This window comes from Malaclemys terrapin, chromosome 2 (assembly GCF_027887155.1).
Source record: "Malaclemys terrapin pileata isolate rMalTer1 chromosome 2, rMalTer1.hap1, whole genome shotgun sequence".
Lineage (NCBI taxonomy): Eukaryota > Metazoa > Chordata > Testudines > Emydidae > Malaclemys > Malaclemys terrapin.
This window is the reverse complement of record NC_071506.1, coordinates 195,467,951-195,485,100: the sequence shown is the minus strand read 5'-3', so window position 1 is coordinate 195,485,100 and position 17,150 is coordinate 195,467,951. Positions and strand designations below refer to the sequence as shown.

Sequence of the window (17,150 nt, the reverse complement as noted above, 5' to 3'; positions counted from 1 at the left end):
TGGATGGATGACTAGATAGATACACATACTCACACCTATACCAGATATATATATGTTCTAGATGGGGGGGGGGGTGTATACAGATATATACCTATACAAACTGTGGCAGAACTCCAGCTTTGCCTCGGGGGGTCCTGCACTTCTAGGCAGTTAGGCTGGCCTCAGAGGTTTGCTGTGATCCTCAGTGTAGCCTCTCTCCCCTCCTAGAGGCAAAGGTTACAGCTTACTGAGCCACCTTCATCATCGGCCAGTCTACGGATTTGGTGCAAGAACCCTCTTTAGTACCAGTCTTCCTTCTCAGGGAGCATTTGGGGGGGAGGGTGGAGGTTGGGGGAAACCTGGGCCTGCCCTCTTCTCCAGGTTCCAGGGACCCTAATTGGCAATGGCAACAGGTAATTTTCCTATACTACCAAAGCTATAGTCCTTCCCTGAGCTACTTCCCCAAATGGCCCATCCTAGCACCCTCCTTGGTGCCTGACCACGCTTGTTCTTCCGGGTCATTTACTGCACACCTTCTTTCTCCCAGTCATCCCACAACACACCTTCTTACTCCCAACTTCTACTAGTTGGCCTCTCTGAAGGGGCTTCCTTTTAAACTAGTCCCAGCCAGTTCTAAATGGGCTTCAGGTGATCTGATTAGCCTGTTTCCTTTGATTGCTTCTAATCAGTTCTTAATTGGTTCCAGGTGTCTTATGGAGACTGCCTGACTTAATTGCTTCTAGCACCTTCCTGACTGCTCTGAGGTAGCCCCTGCCCTGGTCACTCAGGAAACAGAAAACTATTAATCCAGTGTCCAGTGTGTTTTCCATCTACCAGACTCCTGCACCCAACAGGTCTGGGCCTGTCACAATACATATACCTTCCACAAGGAATTTGTTGGTTGTTTGTGGTACATCAGCAATAAAAATATGGCTACTGATCAACTTTCTCTTTAACCTGATTTACTGTGGTCATAGGCTGCATTTTACAACTCAACAAGTTGGACTTTGAGTGCAATTCTGGTCCCACAAGCAAAGCTCAAGGAATATGGCCTTGCACGGGGGACATAGGCAGATAATGTGGGGATGGAATCCTTGTCCCAACTCAGATGTAGGATCCAGTACACATGCATGCCCTATCCACAGCTAGGAGTGTTCACGGGCTGTACTAGTGGCAGTGCCCTGCTGTTCTCCCTGTCTGAAGGTTTGATGCTCAGGATGCACAATGTGTGTTTGAACCCTTTGACCGTACCACACCACTTTCCCACATGCGCACAAACTGTTCGACTGGGCACTGTTTGTAGAATCTCCCTATAACATTCTCCCTAGACATAAGATGGTTATAAGTATATTTTGAAATGTCAAATATGGGTCTCATTCTGCAGTCAAATCCACTTGTGTAAAATCTTACTCCTGTGTAAAACTCCACATAGATGTGGCAAAATAACACACACAATCATTTGAGTGGCAAAATTCAGTTTTATGGGCATAATTCTGTCCTCACTTATGCCGGCATAAATCAGGACTAACTCCATTGATGTAAAATTGGTGGAAGAGAGATAAGAATCTGGCCCTTTCCATTTATGCACTTTTGTGAAAATGCAGTCATTATTCTTGTAAAATATTATGCTCTATTTTGATGTTTTTCATGTTCATCTTATTTCTGTGGCTGTAGCACATACATGTATCCCTGCCAGATTCTGATCAGTGTTGCATACAATAGTCATTCTCTGTCTGCCGTCTACATCCACCTACACAGAGTGACACATACAGCAACAGCTGCTGCAATTTCTATACACCCTTTTGTCTTTAGATGGAAAATGTAGAATAGTCATAAATATATCTCATGGCTTACATACATGTCCAAAATTGGAAAAAACGTCAACTCTTGCATTAGCTTGAATTGATTGTGTCATCTGGAAAAGTCAGAGTTAAACAAACTGCCTTATTCGCAATCTAATCATCACCTCTCTTTAAGTCCTATTTCTGGAATGGAAATTATAGTGGATGAAAACAGAGAGAGTACTTTAATGCAATTTCATGTCATAGAACACCATCATTGTTCTTTAAGCATGACATTTACAGCCCACCCATCACACCAGTAAAACAGGGGGTTTGCAGGAAACTATACGGGAGGGAGAGAGGATGGAATCTACCCTTTACCCATGGATATGATATGGGGTAATTCTCCAGCCTTTCTGCCAGGACTGGAAGAGAAGCCACCCACTCAGAGGCACCGGACCTCCAATTTTTGAATTGTTCTAGGAATAAGTACATTAAAGTAAAAAAGATGCAAATATGTGTTCCAAAGGAGGTGGTAAGCCACCTTGGATTAGATCAAATACATCTAACAGGTATCAGTTGTTCTGGGTACTTTAATTGTTTCTCTGTTTATCATCAGTCTTTTTGTGTGTATGTGGAATGTACTCCTAATTTTGGGTGCTACTAAAGATACCAAAGAGACCTCTTACCTGAAGCCACTTGTTCAGTAAAATCAAACAATAATTTTTTTTATGCACCTTAAAAATTCAAATATAACTAATTCCTCCTCAACAACACCAAATGGTTCTTTATTTCCTCACTGTGAGGACTCACAGGGCCAACAATTAGCATGACTTATGAGTCCTTTTTGTTCATTTTTGTAGTCTTTTAGGCCTACAGAAAGAATCAATATGTTATAAAGCAATAATAAGGACTTGTTATCTTAAGATGATATATTATGATATTTTACTGTAGTCTAATAAGGCTGTGCCAGGTTCTAATAAATCTATAATATTATGCTGTAGTAAGGCTGTTTTATATTATAGGATAATATATCCCACCTTCATTCCAGGTAAAGATCTCCTCTTGAATTTGTTGGGAATTTTGTGTAAAATCAGTGGGACAGAATGACCTCACTGAACATTAAGCAGAGAGGGTACTGTCTGGCTTATTGGAAAAGCTGTATTCCCCTTTAAGGGCTAGGGAGTGATTTGCGGTGGCAGTTCCATACCAGGTCAGAGTGGGGGTGCTCACCCACACCCACACCCAGGTGACCAGAAGAAAGGGGGACTGTATATGTCTATGCTGGTGCATGAAAAAACCTCTTTTATCCGGACTTGGGAGAGCAGCACACACCCTCCCGCCTGTGGAGGTAGTTAAATACCAGGTTTTGTCATAATCCACTGTGGGCATTATGCCAGTCACACCTTTCTCAGAGGGATGGGAAGGAATTTTTCCCTCAGCCCCAGGTCGGCCAAGGTGACATGGGGAGGGGAGGATTCGCCTTCTCCACAGCAGATTGGGGGTTTAGTTCGGGCAAAAAAGAAATGGGAGTTAGGTTATGATGTTGCAGCTCACTGTTTAAGCATGGGATGGATGTCCAGTGCAGGTACTCCATAGGGAAGGAATACAGTGATCAGATAAAATGGATTGGTTAAGAAGGTATTCTTTAAAGGAGTGGAAAAAAGGGGGGCTCTGGGCTCTTCTGACCAGTATATCAGGGAGTCATCCCTCCTGCTCCTTTATACCCCCCCCAACCTTCATTTGAGGTGGGGATGAGGTCCCAGCAGTGAGCTGGCTAGGGACCAGATAGGTAAACGGGGAGGGCAGACAGCAGCCCTCCCCTCTTGGGTAGGTGTAAATGTTTATGGAATTATCTGCACTGTACAATTTTATCTGCCGGGTACTCCTGGACATTTAGGAATAAAGTTGCAGCCTAATTGAATGACATCCAGTGTCTCCTGACCTTCTTCCGGCATACCCGGACAATGGTCTTTAGCTTTTCAGGCCTGCATAAGAGTTCATTATTAGGAGAAAGGATCTGATTCTCCTCTTATTTCCTCCACTGTAAATCAGAAGTATCTCCACTAAAGTTAACAGGGTTATACCATTGTAAAGTTGGTGGAATATCAGAGTCAGATCCATAATGTATCATTGTATATGAATTGCATCTAGCCATATTTGAGGAACATCTTATCTATTGGAAAATAGAGAGAGAAATGTCAATCCTGATGGTACGTGAGTGGATTTCAGAAGTGTCACAGTGTGCTACCAAGAAAGAACAGGTTTGTGGACTAAGGAATAATAAAGCATTACAAATAATTTTGAATCATTGGTTAGTGTCATAAAATGGACTATTCCTTTATTTATAGCCCCCATGGTCCCACTCTGAAAGGACCCTTCCACCTTCATGAAACCATGTTGACTTACATAGGGAATTAGGGCTTGCCTTCATGGATCAGGTTGTAGGGTGAGGGTTTATATTGATAAAATCAGAGTCTTGCTGGATGTAGCAGGAATCTCTCTGATACTCATTTCAATAAAGAAAATATATAAAGAACTTCTGAAGTTCTTAGTAGTAGAGAAATTATCTGATTATATTAAACAAAATTGGAAGGGTGGTGGTTTGACGCAGCTCAAGCTGCCCCTGTCAACCCTTTGTCATCTAAACTTTGCACATGGTATTATATACTCATTCAGAGTCAATAGTTTCTTTGGGAAAGTCTTTGATTACTAGTACATTTCTAAATTTTTATTCTTACATTTTAACATATAGCTCCATCAGCCCTCCCAGACGCAAGTGGGACAAGCAGCCTCACAATCCAACCTTCTGCATTTGGCTCACAGTCAAGCATCTATGTCTCAAAGCCCAGTGCGTCAGGCTTCCTCTTCTTCCTCCTCATCCTCCTCCTCTTCAGCTTTGAGTGTTGGCCAGTTAGTCAGCAGTAAGTATTGCGCCCTGGCTCTCTCTATTTCTCCTATCTGTTTGTTTCCATTCTTGCTTATCTTCCTTATCTACCTTTCCTTCTTATTCATATAATGGACTGTATATTGCTAACTGGAGTAATCTTTGCCAATAAGAACTGCTCAGTGCTGTGATTCAAGGGGCCTAAGAAATCCAAACCAGCACTAAAAATGGTCATAAAAACTGTAGTAGCCCTTGATTGATTACCCTAATTGTGGACAAAGTGGCAGCCTATCCTCATTCTTAAAACTAAAAGGTATTTCATATTGTGCCAGTCTCTAACTATGTGAGATCAGAATGATACCTACATGGGGGGTGGACTACCCAAAATCTGCCTACTGTGGGGTTTATGCACCTTCCTTTGAAGCATCTGTTGCTGGCCACTATCAAACAGTATGCTTGACTAGATGGATCTTGATCTGATGGTGTCAAATTTGCAAATGAACTGGAGCTCAGCAGTTTCTCTTTGGAGTCTGGTCCTGAAGTTTTTTTGGACCAGACTCCAAAGAGAAACTGCTGAGCTCCAGTTCATTTGCAAATTTGACACCATCAGATCAGGATTAAACAAAGACTGTGAATGCCTATCCAACTGCAGAAGCAGTTTCTCCTCCCTTGGTGTTCACACCTCAACTGCTAGCAGAGCACCTCACCCTCCCTGACTGAACTAACCTTGTTATCTCCATACTGATTTATACCTGCCTCTGGAGATTTCCATTACTTGCATCTGAAGAAGTGAGGTTCTTACCCACGAAAGCTTATGCTCCCAATACTTCTGTTAGTCTTAAAGGTGCCACAGGACCCTCTGTTGCTTTTTACAGATTCAGACTAACACGGCTACCCCTCTGATAGATGGATCTTGGATCTGATCCAGGCTGGCAAGTGCAATGTTCCTTTAACCAACCTAGAAACTGAAGCTGGTGCAGAATATATCAGCCTGCTTATTAAGTAGTGTATCTTTCCAGGAACGTATGACACCAGTGCTCAATGGTATGCACTGGCTGCCTGCTGGTTTCTGGATATTGCTTAAAGTGAGGTTTATTTTCCCCCAACAGCTTCAATGGGACAAGATCAGGAAAATATGAAAAAATGTACCAAATATGTGACGCCCTTAAAAAGTTGCCTTAGATAACTAATTTGTGTGTGAACTGACTAATTTGTGTGTGGACAGGGGAGTAACCGGACAGCAAGCCTTCCCTCTACTCACCTATGTGAGCTGCCTTGGCCCTGAATTCCAGCTATAAGTGGTCAGAGGCACTGTATGCCCAATTACTCTCCATTTGGGCAAATGGATGGAGCGTGGGCAAGGAATGAATAAAGCCTTGGCTCCATCCCTACCCATACATTGGCCGGCATGGCTGAGATAATACACCAGGGATAATAATTTAGGACCTGACCCAATGCCCATTGAAGTCAATTGAAAGCCTCACATTGACTTCAGTGGGATCAGTCCCTTACTGCTCCAACAGGCAAGCACTAGATCAGTACCTCATGGGGGAGCAAGGGAGGAATTGTGGCTCTTTAAACAACAATTTGGTCCCTGTCCTGCTCCTGAGACAGTAATGTACCCACTTTCTAAAAGCTCTGTCTAGTCTTGAGCTACAATTCAGCCCTATATAATTTTACCACAGTAGGGATTTGCAGTATTTATTTCAGGTATAATTAGTGAGAATATTAACATTGCAAATATTCGTGTGCCCATGTCTATTTATAAGAGGCAAAAGAGGCAAGTTACTTAAGGGTGACATCTGTGTGATGATCTAATGAATTACTTAGGGCAAGATTTTGCCATCCTTACTCACATTGAGTAATAACTTACTCTACAGGTAGCCCTACTGAAATCCATGGACTAAGGTGCTACTCAACATGAGTAAGAGTAACAGAATCTGGCCCTTCATAGCTTCCAGTGAAATACATTTTCCATGCTGTCTGTTTCTGTTTGTTTTTCATTCTATGTATATATTTTCTTTGTGATTTTACATCCGTTTTCCCCCAATATGTTTTCTAAAATCTTTCAGCCTTTTTTAAAATTTCTGTATATTTTCTCTAATTCCCTTCTTTCTATTATAGATTATCTCCGATGATGTCCTGTGATACCTTTTTATGTTTCCCTTTGTGTTTCATTTTTCTTTTCCTCTCTCTCTTGCCTGTCTTTTTCCTTTAAAGGTTTTTATTTTAATTTTAGCTTTTAGGGTCAGATCTTGCAGTTGTTAGTCCTCATTCAGGGAAAGCTATTCGTTTAAATAAGAGTTTGGCCTGAGCAAGGACTGCAAGGTTCATTCCTGTTTTTTTCTTTTCCCTGTACGCTGTACTTATCCTTATTCTCTTATCCTGTGTGTGTACTCTTTTCTCAGATAATTCACTCCTTCTCCCCATTTGTTACCTTTCTTTCTTTCTTTCTTTCTTTGTTTCTTTCTTTGTTTCTTTCTTTCTTTCTTTCTTTCTATCCACATACCCCAAAAGAAAAAACGTTAAGGGTCTTTTTTTTCCTACTTCCCCTTCCAGTTCCCTAACCTCTAATTCTTCTTTCCCCTCGTTTCTTGATCTTTCTCACCACATGTTGCTATGAATACCATATCCCTCTTCCTCACACTATGGGACCCATCTCTCCCTGAATCCAATTCCCTCTTTGTCTATCCAGGTCATCCATTACCATAGTATCTGAGCACTTCCCACAAATAAATAAACTACAACAAAGCTATTTCTCTTTTCCTTTTCCCCTCTCCTGTGAGCCCACGTTTCCCGACGGCACTGTCTTGTCCTGCCTCTCCCTGCCCTATTTACTTTCTGTTGTCCTTACCTGGCCAGCTACCCTCTATTCTGTCTTCCACAGTGAAGAAGTCCTCACCCACATCTTCCCTCTTGCTGGTGTTCCTCATACCAGGACTTCTACCGTCCCTCAGGGTGTGTTATTTTCTCTGCACTGTTTTTTGTCCATTACTACACAGATAGGAACAGATTTGCACTCTGCAGGAGAAAGCAGAGCACGCCCAGGCCTTACTTAATCCCTGCAGAGCTGACACTGGAAGGAGGCATCCCTGAAGAAAGAGGAAAGCTCTCCAAGGCAGGAGAACAGGAAAGAATCTGTAGGAGCTTTTGAACCCCCTGGTTTCGCACCAGATTCTCTTGCCTCCTCCCCCATTAATGCCCCCAGTACCAGAGAGGAAATTCCATGTGGCGTCTTCTCTGTCTTCTCTAGTGGAGGGGTTCCCAGTGTGCATCTCTCCCTGTAGAGGTCCCAAATGGCTCCTTCTCCTCTCAGCAGAAGCTGGTAGCTCTGCAGCCATGGTAGAGCTTTAATCTAAACACTGATACTATTGACCGTGACAACTCCATAAGACAGGCATATACCCCTTTTTCCTCATTGGCACTGTACTATCTACTCCACGCTATCAGCTGGGTTTAAAAATCAACCGCCTTCTTTACAATGTAGAATGAGAAATTTGCATTAAAACAGGAGGGCAATTACAGACCTAGCAAGAAAGATGGCAAGAAAAATCTAACCTGGCAATAGTGTGAGATGGGCCTGAGCCATTATAGATGTTTGTGTCAAAGGACACTTACAAAAACCTATATACTGCATATATGAGCAGTAAGGGTCTGACTGAAATCAGAGGAGTCTTTCCATAGACTTCAATTGGCTTTGGATCAGACTCTAAATAGAAATCTGATCAAATCTGATCCAAAAAACTACTTTCTGCAAAATTCAGGGGTGGAAGAAAGTATTCCAGTACTACCCCGTCTACTAATACAATCCCTATTCTAAAGACATCACATGACAGTAACATGCCATTTCACTAACACAGATACCAGCTATTCTCTACCATGCATGTCAGATCTTTTCCTCCCCAGTTCGTGTTTTGCATGATAGGTTTTGATTTCCATTCCCAAGAAGAAGTTCAGGCTAATTCTTCCCTAGTCCAAGATCCCAGTGCAGGAAATGATCTTCACAAGGAATCCACTCTTGCAACACTGCCATAGCAAAAGAGCCCAGTTGCAATAAAACTCAACGCAGCGCATCCATAATCATATACAAACAAACAAGCCTTAGCTTCTTACATCCTTTATCCTTTCCCTCCCAACAGGTTTCAGTCTTTCCACCAACTCCCAGCAATAGTTATAAATACCCTTAATACGAGTTTGCTGCTTTCAGAACTACATTTAAAAGTGCTTTGGAAATGACCGATTTGTCCATTGGTCTGTCCCTAGCATCCCCACTCAGAGTCCTAAAGCAAAGAAAGGAAAGAAATGGAGGAGGCCATTATCTTAATGCCTTGTATCATTTGGATCACTCAGGGGACTCTTTACAACTTATTGTGTCAGTGGGGTTATATACATTTCTGAAAAGATTTAGAAAGGCATAAAGGACAGTTAGGCTCCCAACTCCCATTTGTGTCTTTGAAAATTTCCCCCTTAGTAACCAGTGTGGTATGTAAGTCATGTGTGTACAGCAAGTAGGAATATTTCAAGCATTTATGGGCTAACGGTTAGTTTCTGTGAACAGTCGTACTTTGTAAACCTGACTGATCTTAGTTATATTTACACACACTAACGAGATATAAAAATATACAATTTACACATATATATTACACACACACACACACACGTATAATGTGTGTGTATATGTATATGCACATACCTGCATGAAATACATATAAGTCCTAATTTATCTGATATACTGAGCACATGCAGCCCCCACTGACTTCAACAGGAGTTGCATGGTTGAGTGCTCAATACTACACACACATGCATACAAAGGCCCACAGTAAGGGATATAAACCTCCGCAATTTCATTTTTAAAATCCAAGCTGTTTTCAACTATAGAAGAGAAAAATAGCATTGTTTCTGATAAAAATTATTTGGGTTTTTATTATTATATTTTAAAACATTCTAATCATCATAGGCTAAACTGATATGCTAAAAATCTCTCTCTTTTTCTCTCATTGGTCTAAGAGCCTTTTTAGATGGAGTTTCAATCCTAAGGGAATTTTTACATCAGATTATAAACCCCTGAAAATGAAAGCTTTGTTACTGTAATACTGACAAGTCCTTAACTGTAGCAGTACTAGCAGGAGCTACTATAATATGGTGTTCAGCACAGTAATGTAGTCTAGCACAGTCCTCGGACAGCTACTTGCATTTACAGAAATTGATGGGTTATTGTGCTGAAAACTTTTCACCTAAGAAGTCTCAGGAATGAGGTGAAGAACAATAGAGATGTCTCGCTGGGAGAATGCCTTCACTACACGCAGGATTGAACAAGACTTTGAAATCTTCCACCATCCTAGTCCCATGCTGTCTCCGGCTTGGTGAATGCCTTCATTTAGCCAGGGATCAGTAGCTTGGGGGGGGGGGAAGTTTCATTCTCCAGCTGTTGTGTCATTTCCCTTGATAAGTCCTAAATTGACCGAGTTATCCAGCACCAAAGGAGCCTTCCTATGGCAGACATCCTTTATTATGTGCCCTTTCAGGGACAAAGGCTTCTGTGGCAGTAAACTGCTATAGAGGAAAAGGACAAATTTATTCTCACAACTTCATGAGCATTATCTTCTGGGTCTAATGTAAAAGTAAAATATTGTGCAGCACTACCGTCTAAAACACGATGGCTGACGTTGCAAATACTCTGCTGCTTGGTTGGCAACCTGATGGGGTGCAGAATGTAAACCCTGAAAAGATTTTTCCCCACAAAGACATGTTTTAAGCACTGATTATAAAATTAAGATGTTTCAAACAGAAATATTTGGATGGGGTGGGCTTGAGTGGTTTTTTGGTTTTGGTTTGGTTGATTTGTTTGCATTTGTACCAGCTAAAGCAGAAAAGACTTAATTTCAAATTTAAAGACTCGGCCCATTTTCATCAGTTGTGCGTATTTTAAGCTCCAAAGGAAAAACCAATTGCAGCCCCTTGTGTGAGCCAAAGACAATCAGAGAAGACTGTGAGCGTTATTTGTTGACACTGGAGGAGATTTTCAAAGGCAAAATGGTAGTGAAGCATCTAAGTCCCTTTGACTCAAAAAGTAATAGCAACAAAAATTTTAAGTACATCAGAAGCAGGAAGCCTGCTAAACAACCAGTGGGGCCACTGGACGATTGAGATGCTAAAGGAGCATCCAAGAACGATAAGGCCATTGCGGAGAAACTAAATGAATTCTTTGCATCGGTCTTCAAGGCTGAGTATGTGAGGGAAATTCCTAAACCTGAGCCATTCTTTGTAGATGAAAAATCTGAGGAACTGTCGCAGATTGAGGTGTCATTAGAGGAGGTTTTGGAACAAATTGATAAACTAAACAGTAATAAGTCACCAGGACCAGATGGTATTCACCAAAAAGTTCTGAAGGAACTCAGATGTGAAATTGCAGAACTACTAACTGTAGTCTGTAACCTATCATTTAAATCAGCTTCTGTACCAAATGACTGGAGGATAGCTAATGTGACACCAATTTTTTAAAAGGGCTACAGAGGTGATCCCAGCAATTATAGGCTGGTAAGCCGGATTTCAGTACCGGGCAAACTGGTAGAAACTAAAGTAAAGAACAAAATTGTCAGATACATAGATGAACATAATTTGTTGGGGAAGATTCAACATGGTTTTTATAAAAGGAAATCATGCCTCACCAATCTACTAGAATTCTTTGAAGGGGTCAACAAGCATATAGACCAGGGGGATCCAGTGGATATAGTGTACTTAGATTTTCAGAAAGCCTTTGACAAGGTCCCTCACTAAAGGCTCTTAAGCAAAGTAAGCTGTTATAGGATAAGAGGGAAGGTCCTCTCATGGACTGGTAACTGGTTAAAAGATAGGAAACAAAGGGTAGGAATAAATGGTTAGTTTTCAGAATGGAAAACGGTAAATAGTGGCATCTTCTAGGGGTCTGTATTGGGACCAGCCCTATTCAAGATATTCATAAATGATCTTGAAAAAGGGGTAAACAGTGAGGTGGCAAAATTTGCTGATGATACAAAACCACTTAAGATAGTTAAGTCCCAAGTAGACTGTGAAGAGCTACAAAAGGATCTCACAAAACTGGGTGACTGGGCAACAAAATGCAGATGAAATTCAATGTTGATAAATGCAAAGTAATGCACATTGGAAAACATAATCCCAACCATACATATGAAATGATGGGGTCTAAATTAGCTGTTACCACTCAAGAAAGAGATCTTGGAGTCATTGTGGATAGTCCTCTGAAAACATCCACTCAATGTGCAGCAGCAGTCAAAAAAATGAAAATGTTGGGAATCATTAAGAAAGGGATAGATATTAAGAAAGAAAATATATTGCCGCTATATAAATCCATGGTATGCCCACATCTTGAATACTGCATGCAGATGTGGTTGCCCCATCTCAAAAAAGATATATTGGAATTGGAAAAGGTTCAGAAAAGGACAACAAAAATGATTAGGGGTATGGACCGGTCTGCCATATGAGGAGATATTAGTAAGACTGGGACTTTTCAGCTTGGAAAAAAGACGACTAAGGGGGGATATGATAGAGGTCTATAAAATCATGACTGGTTTAGAGAAAGTAAATAAGGAAGTGTTATTTACTCCTTCTCATAATACAAGAACTAGGGGTCACTAAATGAAATTAATAGGCAGCAGGTTTAAAACAAACAAAAGGAAGTATTTTTTCACACAACTCACAGTCAACCTGTGGAACTCCTTGTCAGAGGATGTTGTGAAAGCCAAGACTATAACAGGGTTCAAAAAAGAACTAGATACATTCATGGAGGATAGGTCCATCAATGGCTATTAGCCAGTATGGGCAGGGATGGTGTCCCTAGCCTCTGTTTGCCAGAAGCTGAGAATGGGCAACAGAGGATGGCTCACTTGATGATTACCTGTTCTGTTTATTCCCCCTGTAAGAAGACATGATACTGGGCTAGATGGACCTATGGTCTGACTGGTATGGCTGTTCTTAAGTTCTGACAAAGTAGGCATCTACCTGCCATTTGTTCCTTTGAAAATCTTCCCTACTGCCTTGAAATGAACTGTAAATACCTTGGTCTACAAACTTGGTAGTGTTTTAGTGAAGAAAATAGTTAAGAATGTTTTGTAACTTCTGACAGTACCAATCTGTCTCTGTTAAGGGGGAAAAATCCACTTTACACTTCCCAAGAAAATGCAGTAATCCTGGATGGCTCAAATGATTAGTATGAAGCATTTACACAATTTAAAAAATATTTCAACAGATCCTCAAACAGCCACTGGTGAGGTGGATGGGGTGAATTTGGAGGAAATCCGAGAATTTGCCAAAGCTTTTAAAATCCGGCGCCTGTCTCTTGGTCTGACACAGACTCAAGTTGGCCAAGCTCTAAGTGCCACAGAAGGCCCAGCCTATAGCCAGTCTGCCATCTGCAGGTAACAAGTTACATAATAAGCTATATTCTCCTCTCTTTGTTCTTAATTGTATTTATTAATCTGGAGTATACAAGTATTTTAATCATGTGTCCTTATAATTCATTATTTACTTAGACTAGCAAATAATGTTGGTATCTGGCAGATAAACTGTACTTACTGTGTGCCTCTAAAGCAACTTTTGTCTTTTCCTTTTTTAACAAAAAGTATGAAACAATAAATATGTTCCTGGCATTGAGATTTAATTCAGTAGTGGAGCTGGAGACCCTGCTGATGCTGTATAAGCACCAGCTGACCCTCTTCATACTGTGCCATTTTCTACAGATAGGGTTACTGAACAAATATTTCATGGCTGCATCCCTGCTAAGTTAAAGCCTGTATTATTGTGGTTTGCACTTCACATACAGGATGTTAATAATGATTTACCTAGGCAACACAGAAGGGAGAAAAAATTTACTACATGGTTTTTTGCAAACTTTCTAGTGTTAATCTTTTTATTACCCAAGTGTTTAAAAAATGTACAGAAAACGAGTAAGAATCTGCTTTAATCTTAAGAAAAAAAATGATGCAGTCTTGATGGAATTAAAGTTAAGTAGTCAGAAGCAAACACCATGTATACATGTATGTACGTTACACTAATCCCATGTTTATGCATGAGGTAACAAACACACTTAGGTAACAGCTTTTTCCTCTTGGGCAATGCCTTATAGTCCTCCTCCATCAGTGAAAGCCAAGAAACCAACTCTAAGCTCATTTAAGTGGATTTTGTTCTTGGTGATCCATGAAATGCTCTGTCTTTTTATCTGCTCTTTATACTTTTAATGTATTCCCCATAGAACGGAAGTGTACTTTTCCTGCAGTTTAAGACTAAGGTTATAAATAACATCAGTATGGGGTAGTGAGCTTGCAGCTCACATTTTGCTCAATGATTTTCCATAAAACCCATTGATTGTTGTTAAATACAAAAAGCGCCATAGGATCCTCTCACTTCTATGGTCTCCCCTACTGTTTTTTCTTATAAGATACCTCCCTGTAGAAAATAACCTTTATTCAGTCTATACAAGGATACTACTGCTGGGAAATTTGTTTCAAGACTTGTATATTGTTATACCAAACAACATGTACTGAAGCATCAACACTAACAAGCAATACCAATGATATGGATGCTATTGCTGCTTGTTCCGAAGCATTAATTTTATTTTTTCTGTATGGTGAATTGGTAAAGAACACCTAAAACAGGAAGTGTTTTTAGCAATTGCCAATTTGTAGTCGCGGTAGATTGCTTTTTAACGTGCCATACTTTAAGTTTATAAATGGAAGTTTGCTTTGCTTATGTTTGGTTTATTTTCATCTTGTTCCCCCCGCCTCCCCCAGTCGCCCCACCTTTAACATGCAGAGCCCAGTAACCTGGTTGAGATGCTTTGAATTACAATGAAAAAAGGATTACCCACTAAGTGATCGTAATGAAAACACAGCTATGACTAAGTTAGAAGTAGATATAGTTAATTAAGGGCCAGAAGTGGGGAGCCTGACATTGAGTACTCACTTACCCCCCTCCCCTCAGTAGCCCCATTGAAATCAGGGGGAGTATTTGAGGAGTAAATCAATGCTGAGCCTGAGTAACAGGTGCGGAATCTGGCCCCAAATGCTTGCAAGGTTAGAATTTTTACCTTTTCCTCTCCACCTTTTGAGGCATCCCATTGGGATGCAATAATCTGTAATGACTGTGCACTTCTTGTTAAGCACAAAAGCAGGCCACTTCAATAGCAGTCACCCCTTCCTCAGAAATACTACGTTCTCTCTTTCCCTTAATGATAAAAAAGCAGCTGCTATGTGAACTGCATGGGAAAAGGATAAGCAAGTTGAATTTCCAACTCACGTGCCCTAGGGGAATATCTTGGTGCAAATTTGCAGCGCACGCAATACAATATTCCACTTTACTAACATATTCTTCATGCAAAAATAAAATACAATACATATCAATATTGGCGCTTTCCTAACTTGTGACACAGTTATAAAAAAACATAACGCAATTAAAATATTACTGAAGAGGGGAAAACCTGGCAGTCCGTACTGCCGTAGGAACATAACCACCAATTGTAAGTTTTCTGGATCATTAGTTATTCCCTTCAATTGTTTGTGTGTATGATATTATATTTGCTCCTGGAATGTTTTCTAAGCTTGCCACTTGGTGCATCCAGAATTCTCTGTAGTTGATGCTGCACCAGTAGCTACAGAATCCCAGTTCCAGATCCTGGGTTAAGAGGCATAAAGGCATGGATTCAGTCTGCCTCCTCTTTAAAGCATCTTCTGATTACCAAGAGCAGTGGCACTTTCACACCATGAAGACTGGCTAGTGCAATAGGATGCCATGCAGTAATGTTGCTTTTCAACAGCATTAAATATTCTAAGGTCCGGGGTGGAAATGGGGGCTGGGGAAAATACAAATGAATGATGTTACAGAATTTCATTAAGAATTTTAAATGTAAAGCTAGACAAAATGATAAATCAAAGCAGCGAGGACTTACAATGAAGACTTGAAAAGTGAAGTTAGTTCTTACTGGTTGGTTTTGAAAGAATGAAAGCTCTGTGTGGTGTTTCTTCAGATATTTCACAATATTTGTAAAACCTGATCTGAAATCTAGTGAAGGACTTTTGATGGCAAAACGATACATAGAAGACCTCATTTACAGGAAATGATATCATTCCAGCACACTTTGCAGATATCCCACAATAAACCCAGCTTGGTGCCACAGCATATTAGTGCACTATTATGCTGGGTTTCATTCGAAAGGCATGAGTCTGTCTTAGCATGTTGTGGGGGCATTCAAGATAATTACAATGTGTCCAGCTGCTTGAGCTGAACACTACAGTAGCTATGGGAGTTTTTTTTTCCTACCCAGAGAAGGGACAGAGTGTTAACTTGCATACAGTGAAAATTGCTTTAAAAAAATGGGAAAAGAAACCTGAAATTCAGAGGCTAGCAGCCACTATTGCTTTGTATTACTAAAGCTGTGGCATTTGGACAATGTGGGATGGAAGGGTAAACAAGATAATTAATCACGAATAACAATCAGTTGCCTTTGATGTCATTTCCTGTAATTAGGTTTAGTCTTCAGGCATTTGAGGATCATGAAAAATTAATCTTGAACTACGAAAACTGAACTTTATAGCCTGTATTATGTCGCTTACTGAATTCTTGGTATTTTGTCACAGTGCTCATTTTGTGTTTTCTTAACTATCTATCTATATATACCTAGATATATGATGGCTTTCCATTGTAATCCATTGTAAATTACCTCTGCCAGTCAATTAGTCAGGCAGGCAGGAAGTCCCACCCTGGCAGAGCATCAGTGTAAGACTCTTCTTTCTCAATTTTCCCTCAGACACACCATCCTGAGAAGCCACTTTTTCCTACCACAGGAAGCCCAAGAGAACACTATAGCTAGCAGTCTGACAGCCAAACTGAACCCTGGCCTTTTGTATCCTGCCAGGTTTGAAAAGCTGGACATCACCCCTAAAAGTGCCCAGAAGATAAAGCCGGTGCTTGAGCGGTGGATGGCTGAGGCTGAGGCCCGCCATCGAGCAGGTATGCAGAACCTGACTGAGTTTATCGGAAGTGAACCATCCAAAAAGCGCAAGAGGCGTACCTCATTCACGCCACAAGCTCTTGAGATCTTGAATGCCCACTTTGAGAAGAACACTCATCCCTCTGGGCAGGAAATGACAGAGATTGCAGAGAAACTGAACTATGACCGGGAAGTAGTTAGAGTTTGGTTCTGCAATAAGAGGCAAGCACTGAAGAACACAATTAAACGTTTAAAACAGCATGAGCCTGCGACAGCAGTCCCTATGGAGCCCTTAACAGACTCTCTGGAAGAAAACTCCTAAAAAGAAAAAAAGAAAAGGAAGGGAAACACACAAACAAAAATTTAACCATTTGGACTCTGAAAATGCCCATTCGTCACCCTTGTAAGTAAAAGACTGAGAAAACTACAAGATGGACAGAACAGTTTATAAATGTCCGTGGGTTTTCCTAAATAAAAACAAAAAACAAAACAAAAAACAAAAACAAAAAAAAAACACCAAACA

The 17,150-nt window shown here is 40.7% G+C and overlaps 1 protein-coding gene across 2 annotated transcripts in view; it reads left to right on the top strand.

Annotated features, from left to right (window-relative positions):
* The window catches only part of POU6F2 (POU class 6 homeobox 2), a 386,759-nt gene extending 369,810 nt beyond the window's left edge, over positions 1-16,949 (top strand). Inside the window, exons 8-10 of one of the 2 annotated variants that reach the window (XM_054019075.1) lie at positions 4,516-4,684; positions 12,893-13,061; positions 16,445-16,949. In XM_054019075.1, the coding sequence (XP_053875050.1) occupies positions 4,516-4,684; positions 12,893-13,061; positions 16,445-16,949 (843 nt within the window). The remainder of the gene's footprint in view (positions 1-4,515; positions 4,685-12,892; positions 13,062-16,444) is intronic. The other variant, XM_054019076.1, reaches the window with a different exon arrangement.
* Positions 16,950-17,150: the final 201 nt, after the last annotated feature.